This window comes from Brachyistius frenatus, unplaced genomic scaffold (genome assembly GCF_029030835.1).
Source record: "Brachyistius frenatus isolate BFR_SWC_R1_liver_20210118 unplaced genomic scaffold, ASM2903083v1 Contig_12, whole genome shotgun sequence".
NCBI lineage: Eukaryota > Metazoa > Chordata > Actinopteri > Embiotocidae > Brachyistius > Brachyistius frenatus.
The window spans coordinates 6,991,527-7,009,730 of record NW_027210611.1 but is presented as its reverse complement, the minus strand read 5'-3'; the positions used below and the strand labels follow the sequence as shown (position 1 = coordinate 7,009,730).

Sequence of the window (18,204 nt, the reverse complement as noted above, 5' to 3'; positions counted from 1 at the left end):
GATGCTGCAATTCAACAATATCTATCTATCTATCTATCTTGTCTATCTGTCCATCAAATTCTTGCGTGTACATCAGCATGTGTTAAGAGATTTGTGCAAATGATGAGTCACTATCATCCAGGGAGGGTGGCGAGTAAACACACCTGCTCCTTCTCAGCGTGGGAGCTCACCAGCCGGCGATCTCCTCTGAACAAAATCATTGTAAAACTGATTGGAAATTAGAGAAGTGTTTGGTTGTTTTTTTTTTAAATGAGAAAACGCAATGGCTGCGTTTCTGCTCGTAGCCTCCGTCTGTGGTTTGCTCGTAAAATAATAACCACAAACCTGCGATGGCGGTTCACGCACGAGAAGATGCCTCCTGCAGCTTCTTTCCACAGTGATTGATTTTAAAAAGCACGCGTCTGTAACTTGATTTCAAGTTTAGTGAAGGCTTTAATATTACGTTTTTTTTTAAAAATCTGTATTAAAATGAACAAAGGAATGTTCATTTTAATATGCTAATACTGGTTAGGTATGTTAATAATGTGTCAATAGTTATCAACACAATATATCACACTTAGGAAGCCCTTTACTTTTGATAAATAGATTCTAAAATGGTTCTTGTTCAACTGATTATCACTTACTGATTTTATACAATACACGCTTCAAACTCAGCTTTCTTTAAGAGGTAACAATGTTCAACTGAATTTCAAGCAACAAACATCAATTATGGGGCCGAATAACTTACTTCATCTGGCGCTCACACAGAGAAATACTAAAAAGAAAACAAGCATCTTATGCAACACCACTCTACAAGGCTGTTATTTTCATTGATTAGAGGGAAGTAAAAATGTCAAGTTCTTTGCTGTTGTTTTTCAGATCTCTCTCTGGCCTGCTGATGGGGACAAAGAGACTTACTAAATTTCAAATTCTCCACTGTCTCTTATCCCCCCAAAAAATCCTAAGGTTGTTTGTTTTGGCCACAAAGTTGTGGTGTTACTGCTGATAAAATATGGGTGCTTTCCAGTGAGGAATTTAAAAGAAGTAGGCCAGAGTTTAAGGGGTTAACCTGAAGGGGCCACAGCATAAACATATTGGGCCCCTATTAATCTTCACTATACATGTCAGCACCATTATTATATTTCTTCAGGTACCCAGAAATAAACATGCACTCTCGATCTGAAATTTACATTTGGGTATGTTTTTTTTGTGTGTGTTTTTTTTTTTTTTTTTAGATAAACACTAGAATTTAAAACGTCATTTTAAAGTTTTTTTTTTTTTTTTTTTTTTTAGCAAAGTTTGACTGCAGGCAACTTTAACTTCTACATACTTGTGGCATGTGTTTAAAAATGCCTGAATAATTGTTTTAAAGTGACAGTCCCTCCGGCCGCGGTGCTCAGGTGCACCGGAGCTCCTGCCCCGTGGACCCGGGGTCGTCCGTCCCACTGCGCCTGCGTCCTACGGCACGCTGAGAGACAAACAGAGGAGCTATTGTTAGCCGCGGACCAGGCAGCAACGCAGGCAGCAGCGGCAGGTTGTGTCAGGGTTTATCTATCCCGCGCTCACTCCCCTACCTGCTGAATATTTATTTACACCGTTTATTCGCAAAGCGAGGGACGAGTCTCTATCGAAAGTCCAAGCTCGACAGGTGAGGAGAGGAAAAAAAAAAAAAAAAAAAAAAGTATCGGCGGAAGGAAAGAAGACGTTTCAGGAAAGGAGGAAGTCAATAAGGACAACACGACGGCTGGGAACTCAACAGGTTTGCTCCTTCAATGTTATAGCAGCGGCTCGGACTTTTCTTTTTATTTTTTTTATTTTTTCCACGTCGAAAAATAAACAAACGAAGACAACAACAACAACAACAACAACATGCCGCTGGGACCGTGGAGGAAGAAAAACAAGGCGACGAAGGAGCATTTAGTGGACAACGAGGAGGTCGGCGGCGGACGTGCAGGTGCCGGGAGCTTGAGTAAATCCTCCGTGAACGGAGCGGGGCTCCCCCCTCCACCTGCCAGCCTGCGGCCCAAACTGGTCTTCCACACGCAGCTGGCGCACGGAAGTCCCACCGGCAGGATTGAGGGATTTGCCAACGTCAAGGAGCTTTACGGGAAAATAGCAGAGGCGTTTAATATAAACCCACCTGAGGTAAGGTCTGACCTGTATTTAAAAGAGGAAAAAAAAACACAAAAAAACCAGAAGGACTCAATTAGTGTTGCATTCAGGTGCTCCAGTTTACACAGAGTCCGTGAAGTATCCGGGCAGAGTCGTTGCTGGACTTTAAACCGTGTTTTAAAGTACCCTAATACTGTGTTTATGGACAAGGTTCAAGTTCTTGTACTTACTACTTTATAGTCATAATTGTTATATTGTTCTCATCTACATTTATTTGACATGCTGTAGTTACTTGTAGAGATTGATATGTATAATAAAACACACGTGACATTCAAATACAGACAATTAGCCCTGTAAGATTCTCAGATGATTCCATTTAAATCTGCTGACTTACTGAGGCCAAGAGAAATATAATGATTATTATTTCACATAATAACTCGGGTGAAAAAAAAAATACTGAAGCAATAATGAAAAGTTGTTTTTTTTTTTTACTTTCCTACTCTATTAACATCATCACAGTCCCTCAGATTTATCCTCTAAACCATTGGAAAAAGTTTACTTTAGGCAAATAAGGATATTTTTCAACATCAATTAATCTGCTGAGTGTTTTCTGGATGAATTGATCAGCTGTTTGGTCTTTAAAATGGAACAAAAATGTTTCCCAAAGGCCAAGGTGCAGCTTAAAATATCTTTTGTCTCAACCAACAGTCCACAAACGAACGGTATTCTGTTTATTATCAAGATGGACTGAAGGAGCCAGAAAATATTAACATTTTAAAGGCTGAAATCAGATAATATTGGCATTTTTCCATAAAAAAAAAAAGACTGATAACATTAAATCAGTTACCAAACTCTTTTTCTATCAATTGATTAATTTACTAATTGTTGCAGATCTCCTTTACAACTTTATCAAAGATGATTTTTATTGCAGGACTAGTGTGTAATGAGGCATTTTTACATTAATGCAGCGGTTTTAAAGTTACAGAGAAGGTTTGAATATTTCTTTCACCACTGAATGTAATGGCATTGTTAGATTTTTTTTTTTTTTATGAACAAGCAGGGACATGATTTGGTGTGATCCTATCATACACAAAAGACACAGGTATCCGTAACATCTCAAATTAAGATAATATCTAAACTCGTAACTCATAACTTTAACTTCACACAGGAGTTTAAACTTTAGTTTACCAAAAAGGTTTTTTTTTTTAGAGTCCACAAATCATAACAACAATTCCCAAATGCTGAAATGTTACATACATCCACTTGCAGTGTTGCAACTTTTACTTATAATGGGGATATTAATGACTCCTCCACCTGTCCAACATCGAGGTAAAGATGGGGTTGAACACTTTTATAAGTGGCTTTTCCAAGGGATTAGTCCCGTGGTGGCCATTAAAAGTCAGCTCTGATTGTCTTGTGTTTGTAAAGACACACCCCGCCCTCTCTACTCAGCACTGAAGCACTGAGAGAGTGCAGTCACTGGAAACCTAAAAAATGAATGTGCATCTGTATTTAGACACAGTTCATCGTCATGTCCACCCAGCATCAGATTCCCCTGGTGACGCTGCACGTGGAGGTCGCCGAAACAAAAAGCAGGTTCTGTGCCCAGACTGTTTAAGCTCCTCTTTTCAGAGGAAAAGCGTGAGTGGCATGTTTGGCTTTTGTCCCGACCTGAATATGTCTGGGTAGGTGACGCGAGCCTCCTTCCACACTCGAGAGATACAGCAGCGTCGCTCAACAAGCGCGATAATTGGAAAGGAATTTGCCTCTGTGGTGTCGGCGTACAGTGAATCACACGGTGAACGCAGGCGCCTTCACATGTAGACGGACATCTGAGAAATGCTGCTTCTCTGGAACCGGCCTCAGTCTGTCTGACTGGAATATCCTTAATGAGTTTTGTTTGTTTTTTTTGTCCTGAGTGGGACCTCTGCCACGTTTCTGTGGGTATATGTTCCATTAAGTCTATTAATACCACTCATTATGATTCTTGTGTCTCTGCCTGGTCTTGTTTTGTTGCAGCGACTGCCTCGCAGCGTGTTCTGTTGGTAATGATAAGCACAGTACCGCAGAGGGGTAGGAGACTTGGATCAATGCCGATTCTCAATAAATAGAGTTCTTGGCCTGTGTGAGGAAGACACCGGTGCTCCTCCAGCTGTTGCCGTTCGGTGAAGGCGGACAAGAGAAAAATGTACAGTACAGGGATCACAAAAGAGTCACATTAACGTTTATTTTGATAGTTTTCACACTGAGAGAAATTAATCACTTCTTAAGCAATGACTCAGTGCTCGCAGCTATCAGAAGATTAAAAAGACCAGCACATAGCACAGTGTTAAGCGATTGTCACATTCAGTGCTGGAACTATCATTCATTTTAATGACTGATTAACTTATTCTGTTGTACTGTAAAAGGAGACCAAGAAACCCCAGAGTTAAGTAACTGGAACCGGTACATTTTTAGCATTTTTACTTACAAAATTGAGTAATCAATCAACTAATAGTTTCGGTTCTTGTCCCCCCGGCAGCGTATGTGTACATTTAAGTACAGTAAGCCTATTCAGGACTGTGGCACACCAAGTTAAACGGAGACAAAGACAGACAGTGAGGGAGCGTGATGCTATAATGTTGGTTGCTGGACTCTGCAGTTTTTGCCACAGGAAGTCCCCCGCGTCCGGCTCAGTGGGCACGGCCTCAAATATAACCAGATAACTTGTGCCAGTCGAAGCCAGAGGCGTCCCAGAGGACCCGGGGAGGCCTCCTCCCTCCGTAAACACCACCGAGCCTCGCTTGTGATGCTGATTAAACGTGACCCGTGTCAGGCTGGACAAAAGATAAAAAGAAGTCCTGTCAATTTATAGCCACACATTGCATCAAAAAGCTTTTCAGGGGTAAAGTAAGAAATTCAGTTCATGATTATTGTTTAATAATGTCAGGTAATATGGTTGCAGTACGTTACCTCGTTAGATGCTTAAATTATATATTTTTTAAGAGGTGTTTTTTTTTCTTATAGATGACCATATAATTCAATTATATTTTATTTATATAGCACCAAATCACAACAAAAGTCCATCGGGGGGAATCTAACACAGTGAATTCCTGACAAAAGAACTTTACTACATTATAGAGAGGAACTCGACAATTAAACACTTCCCACGTGAGCGAAAGCTGGAAGGAAAAACCTGCTTTTAACGGGAACAAAACCTCAGACAGGAACCAGCTCAGAGGTGGAACGTCCACCTGCCTCGACCGTTAGGGGAGAGCGGAGAGAGAGAAGAACAGCATAGACAACACCTCTCTGGTATTTATTAGCTGATGCCCGACTGATACTGTAGGTGTTAGACCTCTTTGGTTTGAACTTGGCGCGCTGGCAACTGAGATTTAATTCATTACTAAACTGTCAAATGCAGTCTGCACTCAAAAACAAATTTCCCACTGAGCATCAGAGCATCCAATTACCCGCTGAGTGCCATCTGCTCTAGCTGTCATATCGACATGGATTTCTATGGCGAAGTAACAACAGAAACGGCTGTAAATAAAACTCGAAGAAACATCAGTGAATTCTGACATCAAGATGAAATTGGAAGACAGTCAGTAATTGCATGTATTTTAAATCGTGAAATCAGAGAAGAAGAAAACAATGTTTTGGGTCATTTTAGTATGAATACAAAACTTTGTGTTTCACATTCAACTGATAAACATGTTTTCTTGGACTTGATATGGCCGTGCTTCTATTTTGCAGTATTTATTTACACCGCTTGTATCGTTTTCTCCGTGATATTTTTGACAAATCGGTGAATTTAGCGCGACCAATCTACCTTTTCCTCCAGTGGGACGACAGCAGAAGTCGTTTCTGCCACTGATAGGAAAGACGGCTGCTGTGTACTTTCTAATGAAGCGTCCAGGAGCTGCCGTCACTGTAAGTTAAATTAGGGGATTAGATAGATGTGCGCTGCTCCACAGGGAGCTACGACTGTGCCTGTTTGTAAACCAGCGTCTCTGTGGCGCTGAGGTCACACCGGTGCGCGGCCGAGCTCGATTCCAATTATGCCATGAACAACGGTGTTGTCCGCCGTGCGCTCGTTGCCGCTAATTGGTTACACATTTCTTTTCCAAACAGACATCACGTAGCATCGAAGCTTGTCCGTAATCACCGTGAGAGCTCACTGCTGTGCTCTCGTTCAGATGTCGGTTCTTATCGTCGGTTTGACCTTCGGTGTATTTCTGTGACAAATAAATTGGCGTCTTAAATCACGAGAACGGCAAATGGAGGGAACGCTTTGTAGATCACACGGACATCTGTTACGTAAACTCGGTGTAATCTCTGCTGCCGAGACGCGGATGTAATATCGCCGTAATTAGATAAAGAATGGGATCTTTATTTATTTATTTTTTTTATGTGCTCCTTCTGCTCGGGTCAAAGTCTGCTTATTGGCCCTGCAGCTGGAGAGTTTAAGGTGCGGCTCTGTGACTTTGCTTCTTGTCCACCTGCTGACTAGAAAGCACGCTGACATTTGCCTAAAGTTTGAATACCTGTGCTGCGTAAACAGGGGGAAGCGTTGCTTCCACGTAGGGGGCCAGGGGGAGGATTATCTGAAACAATCTCATTCGATGGGGCTTGCTTGTATCGGCCTCCTAGATGTTGTAACAAAACAGTCTAGTTTATCCAGTTTTGTATGAGACTTAAGATGGCACAGTTTGCTTTGATTAGCCGATTGGTAACTGGATCTATCAGTTTGTTGTTTGGTCTGCAGGCTGCTCATCGAGTCACTTTGCACTCCGATTTAAAACAACACTTTGGTGAGAAGACCATCTTCAGAGCATTTTATTTCTGGGTCTGGAGCAGATGCAATATGCATACTGATACTGACCCTAAACTGGATATAAAATTGTACGTCGCTTCCGAGTTTGAAAAGTGGAGCCAATGTGGAAGGGCCCTAAAGTGCAATACCACCAATGGTCACTATGGGCGGGGTCCAAAAAACCTCTAGTGCGCTCCCAAAAAGCATCAAGTTTTCTCATGAAATACAAAGTGGAAAAATGTTTATGGTTAATATGGTGTCATTTGCTAAATTCACTCCTTTCGATCGGTGTTCTGGTGCTACATCTGGAAATAATTCCTATATTAAATCGATATTAGGGCTCAAAGACAGGTATATTTAGGGGCATGGCTGGTTTGATTGACAGTGTCCTTGCGGTCAGATTGAGTCAGATCCACCACTCGCTCCTCCCCAGCTGGTGCAAATATGGTCACTTCTGGCTCCAAAAAACAAGATGGCGACGGCTGAAATGCTGAACTCAGGGCTTCAGAACAGCAGTTCACAAACCAACATGTGACATCTCGCTCGATTGCTGCTTGATTTTGATGTATGACTCGTCGCTGGTTAAATCCAGGACAACAGCTCTGCCACCTTTTTTATGAGGCTTGTTTTATTTTTTGTGACAATGCCAATATCAGCCAACTAAAAAGCATAGATATAGAGGCGTATATATCGCATGACTGCTTGTTTTATTAAAACTGATTGTGAAAACATGTTTTACCAAGATTCCGAGATCACTACAGGAATTTGATGACATAAGGCTGCTGAAAGGATCTGCATTAAGGACCAAAACCTCAAAATATTCGGTTTATTACCCTGAAAGAAAGTCTCCAAATATTGACATGTAAAAAGTTGGAACCGGTTAATTGAAGTCCACAACCTGGTGTTGACAATTTGCTCCCTATTTAAATACTGCTGTTTACCTCTTAAATTGATTAGGGGCTTATAATTTGGACACTACTACTACTATACTTTTTTTTTTTTTTTTGTATCAAAAAAGGAGAAAGCAGTGTTTTTCTGAGTTTGTTCTTTATTCTGCCCCATAATTAATTTGCATAATTTCCAAGTACAAACTCTTATTTCCTTCCACAGTAAACTCCCAGCTGTGTTGACTTAGTGTCTAATAACACGATCTGAAATGGTCCTGCAACATGATTCCAGTGAATGTGTGGTTACTACTAATTGAGCCTCATTACACATGTGACAAACAAATGAGCACGAAGTCTCCGCGTGCACACGACGCATGGCCGCGAGAAACTAACGTGACGCTAACGAGGAGCGTGCGAAGCTGCAGAAAACACACTCCAGCGTGTGTGTGTGTGTGTGTGTGTGCGCGCACGTGCGTGCGTGCTCACCGCCGAGTCCAAGTGATCTGGCTTAATAGTGATTTAAGTGCTTGTGAAGAACTGCGATGCAGATGAAGGTGTTGTCAGGGCAACACCTGCGGGTTTTTCTGAAGCGACTTCTGGTTTCTGTCTGTCTGTGAGGACAAAACAAACGTGGATAAAAAGAAAACTAGTATTTGATATCACCTGATGGGTGTGGTGTGGTATCAGGAGAGTTCAACCTCCAGTTGTTGGAACAGCCTCACCTCTCCCTTTATAGTTGGTAGTAGTGTTTCACTGAGCTGCAACCAGGCGTTTGTGTTTTTTTATTCTTAAGAAGTAGAACAATTCAATTAGCTGCCTTATTTTGGCAACAGCACATTCAGTTATGATGCAATTTAATTCTCAAGACTTAGTATATTTCCATGGCGCGTCAAAAGGGAATTTTCAATGACAAAAGAGATAAATTAACGAGTTGAACGAGGCCTCCTTCTGCTTATTTTCAGGGAAGTCTGATATATATATATGACTGAATGTAAACCTGTCCTTGTGGAGTTAGTTTTCAGGCATCACCTCAGGCTGTTACAGCTAACACAGAGTTTTATCCAACATTCATCGTTACTGCTGTGTTCACGTGCAGTGCACGTAAAATTAATGACATTTTGACACAAGCTGCAATTACTGTACGTACCTAAAACATGATCTAAAGTATCTGTATTGTATTCTAGTCAACATACGGTATTTGCATTTAAATGCACTGCAGTTAGAATAAAGCTAATAAATATATTTTACTATACCTGCAGCCTTTTTTGCTCAGTTTACTGCGGCCGTTTTGACAGTTCATATTTTGTCCTTCATATTCTGCTGTAGATGTCGCAGTCATATATTTAAAGGTGTTTGTTTTCTTCACTGGGAACTGATTTGATCAGTGCTTGATGTCTGCTTTCACTCAGGATCAGCTCTGAGTCCTCCGTAGTAAACAGGTACATCTCGGTTCAGTTAATCCAAGACAGGCTTTTAGTAACAAGACCTGCTTTCCTGATGAACCATCAGAGTCATCCTGAAGAGTCTGACATCCGCAGTTAAGTAAATGATTACACAGGCTTAAAACGCTGATGAATGTGAGTTCCTGTTTCCACACCGCAGTGCACGCCGCTTACATCAGCATTCCCCGTTAACTACTAATAACACAAAAGATGTACAAGTTGATTTAGAAGAGAAATGGAAAAAAAACCAGGTAAAACACACAAGTAATTCCCCACTGAAAGCTTTGTTCACTGTTTAATCTTTCTGACCCTCTTCTCTGCCATTAAAAGTTGAAGAGGCTGTAAATTGGCAACCGGTTCAGTTGCCAAAGAAACGGGTTTCTCAAGCTCTTAGTCGACACTGTTTCAGTGACGGGTATATTTCTGAGGGAGGTCCAATCAGAGGGCTGCATTTACCCAGCTTTACCTTTCTTCAAACAGACGCAGGAGAAGTGAGCGTCATTTAACAATGAAGCTGTGAGAGTACGTGTAGGTGGAGATTTGTAAAGGCGAGATTTAACGTATTATAATATATTCATCTAGTGTCTGCTTGACAAATGACACTGTCATTTAGTTGAATTGCAGATTATTTTTCGAGCTGGGGAACCGTTAACACCTATGTTACGAAAACAGAACAATAAAAAGGTTTTCTTTTTCATCATAGCTCTGAATTGAGTTGTTGCGCTGCAGTATTCAATTGTTAAAGTCTGTTCCTTTTGAGTAGTGAGAATAATTACCCTGATTATTATGTTGATTATTTTTTTATTGATGATAATGAATGAATTATTTACTGTATTAAAATTCACAATATGTTGGAATTCTCATTGGAATTCTCAAAGTATAACCTTCAGTTGCCTTGTTTTGTGAATGAAATTGTATTCGGTCTACAATAATAATTCTGGAGCAGAGGTCAGGAGAAAATCAATCCTCACTTTTCAGAGGCCTTATTTGCGTTGTGGTGAGGTCAAAGCTTTTTAGAAAGTAACAAATGCTGTGGTAAAAACTAGAAAACAAATATATGTCGGTTTGCCCGAGGAAGCTGGTCAATGTAGGAGGTAGTAGAGAGGAAGGTAGAGGAAGTATTTAAATCCTTTACTTCAGTAAATGTTTAAATGCCAAAATATGAAATATATTTCATTACATGTAAAAGTCCTCCTTTCCAAACTGAATATCCTTTATAAGTTCAGACGGTACACAAAGTCCTCAGATGTGGACGTTGTATTACAGATGCTTTATCAGCAAAATGTACTTATTCATTATCGATAGTTATACATATGGTTTTACTGCTGTATGTGTATGAATACATTTTAGGTACTGTATATAACATAACGAAAACCTTTAAGCACAAATACCTCAGTATTTAAGTGTAGTACTTAAGTAAATGGACTTAGTTGCTTGTGCTTTGATTAGTATCAGTGTAAAGTATATACAATTATATGATGTGATGAATCAGTCGCCTGCCGAGCTCAATCATGAATTATGTTTGGAATTAAATCCACTAAATTCTTCTGATTTTGACGTAGGCTTTTTCAAATGAGGCGTGACTCCCTGCATTTATTCTTGCAACACGTTTGGCTTCAAATTCGGATCCATATCTGATTTAGTTTGTTTACTGTGCTCTCATGTTTCCTGAATCCTGTTTCAAAAGCATCGATGCGTGAACAACTCCGCCTCGGGTGATGCTGAACAGATTGCAGTGACTCTCCTTTTGACTGGGCCTTTTTAACCACCATGTGGTTATCGAGGCTTCGGTCAGTGTGACACAGGCAGTGGGAGGTGTAGTATCTGTTCTTGTGAGTCAGGGCGTCAGAGGTGGTGCTGCAGTTCGTGACGCTGCAACATAGCAACACCCGCGGCGCGAACATGCAGCCCAGCGGGAGGAGAGGAGCGCCGAGAGGAGCGCCGAGAGCCGCCGCCGCCTGCGTCGAAGAGAAGCGGCTTAATGCAGTTGGCCGCCTTGGCAACCGTGTGTGGGCGTCTGCTGCTGTTCTTGCAACCTGCTCTTGGGTAATGCCCTGGTCTGGGCGGAGGCAGGCAAATGGGGTGGGTGGTGAGGGAGGTGGTGGTGTGTGTGTGTGTGTGTGTGTGTGTCTGTTATGGAAAAAGAAAAGGAAGAGAGCCATCAATTCAGCTACAGTGCACCCCTCCCTCGCCGCACGGCCTCTTCTTCTCCTCTACTCCCTTTTAATTTCCCTCTCTGGCTTCTCCTCTAGTGGCCTCCCTCTATTATAATCGCATTCTTTTATAGTCTGGTTACCCACGGCAACGAACGAGCCCATGTCGGCCAATGCGTGTGTGAACAGTGCCTGTTGGTACACGAGGACAAGAAGAAGAAGAAAAAAAACAAACAAAAAAAAACAGCCCAAACAAGGCAGGCCTCGCTGCCAGAGGCTGATTGGTGCACAAAGGTCACCCTGACGAACCAGTACGACTCAATCCCTTTCTGCAGTGCAACCCTGAAGTCTCCCGCTAAATCCTGGCTCAGTGTTTCCCAAAGCCCTTCCGTGAAGCTGATCCAACAGCAGGAGCTGGATGCACGACTTATAACTGAGCACCTTTTGTTTATTTTAGGTTTTTTTTTTAAGAGTCTAAATAGCATTTATTCACAGCATAACTGTCTGTCAAGGGGAGTTGGAGCAGAATTAATGATTCACAGCCACTAGACTCCTCTTCCTCTCCAGTCTTCTGTTTGAAGTGCTGTTAAATCCGTCCACTTGCGTGTCGTGTTCCTGGCGATCGCGTTACCTTCCCTCCGTCCCGGCGAGACCTGCCAGCTGCGAGGTGTGAAGCCAGACTTCCACATTTGTGGCACACAGGTCATTTTCCCCGCTTCGCTTCACCAAAAGGCAGACGGGACTTAAAACCCATCTCTGTTTAAATGAGACACACACACACACACACACACACACACACACACACACACACACACACACACACACACACACACACACACACACACACACACACACACACACACACGCACACGACCCTGTGGGACGAAAAAGGGCCGAACTGCAATAGACAAACAGAGCTCCCTGATGATTCCTGTATTTATTGTGACGCAGCACTCTGTCATCTACACTCAAACACTTATATTTTTGACTCTGGCTCGGTTTAGACGCTGTGAACTAAAAACTAATTCTTTTTCTGATCGTGTATAAATGATGCAGACTGCTCGGTGCGTTTCCTCCACAGTTTTCGAGCCAAACAGGCAAATCAGTCATACGCCGTTATATTTTTTTTTTCACCACCAAGTGGAAAGGAGTTTTTAACCATTTGATAAATGAAAAATCATCAGATGCGTTGATATTACGTATTTGTTAATGCACTTTATTAACCTGCTGCATGCCTTTTGCACAGATTATGTTCTGCACCCTCAACACTCACAAGATTGACATGGAGAAGCTGCTGGGGGGCCAGATCGGCCTCGAGGATTTCATCTTCGCCCACATTAAAGGGATCAAAAAGGAGGTCGAGGTGTACAAATGTGAAGACGCTCTGGGCCTCACCATCACTGACAACGGAGCGGGTTATGCTTTCATAAAGGTAAGAAGAAACGCAACCTCTCAGCAAAAGTCGAGTTGATGAACAAATAGATGACAAAGGCTCAAAATGAGGCTCAGTGTTCAAGGGGAGTCACTGAAACGTCTTCTGTGGGAAAAGCTGGAACTTCTGCTAAGTTGAAGGTACTTTGTTTTGAATGAAACTACTGTGGTGTCCTGTGTGCCACTATGTTGTTGTCTTTCATAGATATTTCTTTATCCAGTATGAGAAATGAGCTTCGATCATATAGCTTCAATATAAACAGTAGCTCATATCAGTTACTTGTTTTTTATTGTCACGTAAAGTTGTGTTGGAAAAATGAATGTCAACACAAATAGATATTATGGATGTTATATGGTTAGAAATAAATAAAGGGATGTAGCTAATGAGCGGGATTTCATTTATTGATTCTTTTTGCAATCAGCCTCTTAATTATTTATGTAGACAAATATAAAACGATGACTACCCAGCAAAAGTTGACAAATTCTGAAGAAATATTTTTCTTGGATTTATTTCATAAATAGAGTGAAAAATTGGAACAAATAAAACATGTAATATATTGAAGAAACCTGGCAACAAGGCACCACTGAGTATCGACTACATTACAGGACACAAGTACAGAATACAGATATGCAACTAATCCTTTTAGCTTTACTTCCATATAACCATATGTAATATACAAGGAAAATAATGGAGGTGGGTTTAAACACGTAGAACGAAGTAGAATATTAAAATCAATCAGACTCGTGTTTCCTTCTTTCTCCACTTGATTGATTTGTTTTCATGTCTGCCGTATTTAAAGTAGCTTGGCAGACTCCTTGTGGAAATCATAATTCACCTGGGCATGTCGCCTGTGCTGATTGATCCGGGTCTAATGAGCTTATCAGGTCTCAGTCATGTTGCTCCACCAGACAAGCTGCTCACGTGTGCCATCATGTGACGCAGCAACAGCACTGCATCCCCGTTATTAATATTAAAGCGTCAAACAGGTCGACTGAAGTGAACCACGGTTCATGCTTTCATTCAGATTTTAACCTTCGATGTCTGGGACATTAAACTCTTATATCTTTAGTCAAACGTGAAATGTGCTTCGTCTAATTCAGCTTTTCTGTCGCGTCCCGACAGCGTCACACCTTCTTGTGCAGTAAGTTGTTGATCGGAGGGGTTTATAGAGAATAATGGGGGTCATTAAGCAGTCCAAAAAAAAAACACGTGTTGTGTCTTTCTGTGGAGGAGAAGAATATGATGGGAAATATTACATTGAAAAGCTCCTAAACCAGGGCAGTACAGTTAGTAGAGCATCACAAGTGGTTGTTTCCTTTTTTTTTTTATTCTTTTTTTTTTTTTAAAAGCCTTTCAAGTCCCATTCAGAAATAAACTGTCTGTCCACCTGTGCTGAGTCGAGTGGTTTTACCTCACTGGGCTCACAAACAAGAGAAAATGTTCTCGTGGCCCGATACAAGCACACTTTGGTGTGTTCGGTCTGTCTGTATTTTAGTCTTGTGTTGCTTAGAAAAGAACAAACCTCTTCTCCTGTGGTCTATTTGCTGACCTGTAATTATATTTGTCTCTGACTGTTTTCTTTCCGTTGTCTCTCTCTCTCTCTCTCTCTCCCCCTCCCTCCGTGGCAGCGTATCAAAGAGGACAGCGTCGTGGACGGGGTGAAGGTGATCAACGTGGGCGACCACATACAGTGCATCAACGGCCACAACATCGTCGGGACGCGGCATTACGAGGTCGCCCGCATGCTCAAAGAGCTGCCCCGAGACAAGAACTTCACCCTCAAACTGGTGGAGCCGATGAAGGCCTTCGGTGAGTGACAGACGAGACGCAGGAGAACGTGTCGGTGACGCTCGCGCTGATTCGGCACGTCGTCGAACTGACCCACGTGGTCGAGGCACAACGCGCGTACGGCACCGACTAAAAGTGAAGCAAGGACGCTTTTTTTTTTTAGAAACAGTGCCACGAGTTGTTTTTATTTACCGGTTAACACCAAAAAAAACACCCAAAAAAAAGCCTACATGAAATCAATATTTGGTTTCCTTGTCCGTACATTTGCACACAGCTTCTGAAGGTGCTCTGCTGGTTGCGTTGTTCCTCTGCGATGGATTTAATCTGCCTCAGTGTCTTCTGTCTCCCAGACTGACTGATGATGTCTCCGTGGGGAGTAGAGCTGCACGACTCTTGAGAAAATGAGAATTTTCTCACTCCAAATTTGAGATTGTCGCTCACGATTTTCGTTTTAATATAAATGTTAATCGCACTGATTGATACGGAAGGAAACGCAACAACATGGTGGTGTCTGATCAACTTTCAACACCGGACAGGAAACGCTCTCGTTGTTTTGTTTTTTTTTAGCTTAATTGCAACAGCTTTAGGAACTGATACTGAACGTAAAAACAATCAACTTTAAACTTGCTTTGTCCCATTTAAACCTTTTGAAACAAGTCATTTTCTGCCCGCCGGAGTCTCTCCCTCGCTTTCACTGGGTTTATTTTTCTCACTGCTCTGCATCACCTGCTGTAATACTGCATAGTTATTTGCAGAGGGAACATGCAGGCGCGCTTGTTTTAATGCAGCTGATCGCATAGGCTTTATGTTTAGAGGGCTATGACTGTGATGTCTTTCACGTAATAATTGTCCTCTTTTTTTTTTTTTTTTTTTTTATCATTTATTATTTTATGCCAGAAATGCTCGAGCCGAGGTCAAGGGGCTCCAAACCGGCCAGCGAGAACAAGATCGGGACGGGGAGAGGCACTCTGAGGCTTCGCTCCAAAGGTCCGGCTACTGTCGAGGATGAGGTACGTTTCTCTGCGTCTTCCTGCTGAAATGTTGCATTGATACAAAAAGATTCTGATTCGACCTCGAATGTTTGCCTGTGATAAAGTAAAAGAAGAAAAAAAAAAAAAAAAAACGACCGTTATCAGGCGATGCTTTGTTATTGCTACATGCTGTCTTCATCAGTGGAACTGTGAATGTTAATGAATGAATGAACAATTAAGCGTACAAAGAGAAAATTATGTTCGCGCCGAAGAGCCGAGGGATTAACAGCTGAAGTCGTTTGTGCGTTCCAGCCGACAGAATTTGAGGAGAAAGCCGTAAAGAAAGTAGACGACCTTCTGGAGAGCTACATGGGCATCAGAGACACTGAACTTGGTGAGGACACGTTTCTATGAGCGACTGTCAGTCTGGTTTACATGATTTACTCTGGCTGTGAAGGTTACTTGTTGTTTGCTGCTCTCTGGTCATTGTAACAGCTTCGCCTGGCTGGGACTAATTCCACCTCAGACACGGGTCTCGTTTCAGAGAGCTGTTGAGTCATTCTGGAGGTTCGTTTGTGATGATGTTGAACTGTATTGTGTAACAGTGAAAGGTCTCATGTAGTCTACCCTCACTGATACAAATGAGGAGGACAAAAATAACAGAAAACACCCGTCAATGTAACGCCAAACAATTCCCAACGGCATCACAAACGCCAGTCTCCGAAATGACCGTTCAGTTTAATGCCGGACTCTTGGAGTGTTTTCATTAATATTCATTAAGAGTACGAGATTAGATGGGTTCATATCCTGGTTTAGTTCAAGTACTCTGGCTTTACTGTGTGCAGCCTTCAGCCATCACACGGGAACATCACAGGTCTTAGTATGTTTAATTCAGCGCTCTAATGTCCTGTTAGAAAGTCAGGATGTAAGCTGGTTTATGTGAATCTGCTGAACTGAAGCTTCTGCGTCGCTCCAGTAGTGAAGTGTGTGTGTGTGCGCGCGCTCTCTTTCCTCTCCAGCTGCTACGATGGTCGAGGTCGGCCGTGACAAGAAGAACCCCGACGAATTCGCCATGGCGCTAGACGAGACCCTCGGAGACTTCGCCTTCCCCGACGAGTTCGTCTTCGACGTGTGGGGCGCCATCGGAGACGCCAAGCAGGGAAGATTTTAAGTTGGCTGCTGCCCCGCACACACACACACACACACACACACACACACACACACACACACACACACACACACGCGCACACACACACTCTCACACTCCCCAGTTCACCTCCTAATATCCTCAGAAGCCAACTGGACAACCTTCAACCGGTGGGGAGGATGAAGTGTTCTCACCATCACTTTTTAGTCGTATCTACGCTGTCGGCTGGAGTGTCTTCAAACGTACGGAATTTAACGTTGTCAGCGCTTTGCTGTGGTCTCGTAAAGAACACCCATGAAATGTGGAATGCCGTTTCCAACGCCGGACCTCCCTCCAGCACGCTGGCGAGTTGCTGATTAATTCCAGACGTTGTATAAAGCTTTTCGCGCACCACGTCCGGCGACGGGAGCGATGAAGCTGCTTCGTCCCTCGGTCGAGTCAAACGAGTCTGTCACACTGGGTAGAAATGGTACCCGCACGACCTGGAATTTTAAAACGGTCCCTCAGTTTTGATCACAATTTTCTAGCTGATTAATTTTGAATATACAGATTTATCACAGCTTTTTATAGGCTTTTTTTTTTTTTTTTTTTTAAATATGTGAATGTGCTGCTGATTTTACAGCAGCATTGTGTAATTAGCATAATCATAGTGATTATAGCAATATTTCTTTCTCCTGCAACCTTTTTATTCTTTTAAAACGTCAACTTTGGCCACGTTCACAGTGCTAATTATGCTTTCTTGAAACTTCTCCGTGCCCTTACGCATCTCAACTTTTGCATCCACCTTTCAGACTGAGAGATACTGAATGCCTTCAGCCAAGTCGACAACACACATTCCTTATATTTCTCACGTTCTCGTAGTCTGTGATGGTGTCATGAAATGAGGTGTAGCGATGCACGCTTATTATTATTATTGTTTTTTTTTTCCCTATAATTTATTTTATCATTAAAAAAAAAAAAATCATATGCTGTATAAGATGTTTTATGAAAACTTGGCTCGACATGAAAGCCGCGTCTGGAACGGGATCAATTGCAATCCGATGTCTTAAATATATGCACTTGCATTAATGTAACTGCACTATCTTGACTGTAAAGAAGAACTTAAATAGTGATTTGATTCGTGTCATCTACTTGTCTGCTGCAGTTGCATATCGTTTGACAAACCATAAGGGATCACTACTGTTGCATAGGCAATAAAATTTCAGAAAAACCGCCGTGAATGCGTCCTGATGCTCACAACAAAACGACACGGCTCAATACAACAAACTTTTAATCGCAGACTTGTCCGTGTACAAAATACATCAAGACACTTCACCAAAGTTCCCTTCCCTCATTTCAAGAGTTTAACAAAGCCAGTAAAAAAATATGAAGAGTGGCGTCACTTCACGACAAAAAAAAAACACAATTATGTTGCTAAAGCAGAATAAGTGTACATGAATTGGCAGGATTAAATGAATAATAATTATATTAAAGACTGTGGACGGGAAGATAAATCAGT

The 18,204-nt window shown here is 42.0% G+C and overlaps 1 protein-coding gene across 1 annotated transcript; it reads left to right on the top strand.

Moving 5' to 3' along the window:
* Positions 1-1,473: 1,473 nt before the first annotated feature.
* On the top strand, positions 1,474-17,918 carry gipc2 (GIPC PDZ domain containing family, member 2). The gene is made up of 6 exons (XM_069692535.1): positions 1,474-2,124; positions 12,615-12,800; positions 14,429-14,609; positions 15,486-15,598; positions 15,872-15,953; positions 16,579-17,918. The coding sequence occupies exons 1-6, from the start codon at positions 1,849-1,851 to the stop codon at positions 16,728-16,730; spliced, it is 990 nt and encodes a 329-aa protein (XP_069548636.1). The 5' UTR covers positions 1,474-1,848; the 3' UTR covers positions 16,731-17,918.
* The last annotated feature ends 286 nt before the right edge of the window (positions 17,919-18,204 follow it).

Excerpts from the sequence above, each read along its gene's own strand:
- gipc2 (XM_069692535.1), top strand. The coding sequence starts at position 1,849 with ATGCCGCTGGGACCGTGGAGGAAGAAAAACAAGGCGACGAAGGAGCAT. Across the intron at positions 12,801-14,428 it reads CGGGTTATGCTTTCATAAAG|CGTATCAAAGAGGACAGCGT; the intron begins GTAAGAAGAAAC and ends CCTCCGTGGCAG. Across the intron at positions 15,954-16,578 it reads CATCAGAGACACTGAACTTG|CTGCTACGATGGTCGAGGTC; the intron begins GTGAGGACACGT and ends TTTCCTCTCCAG.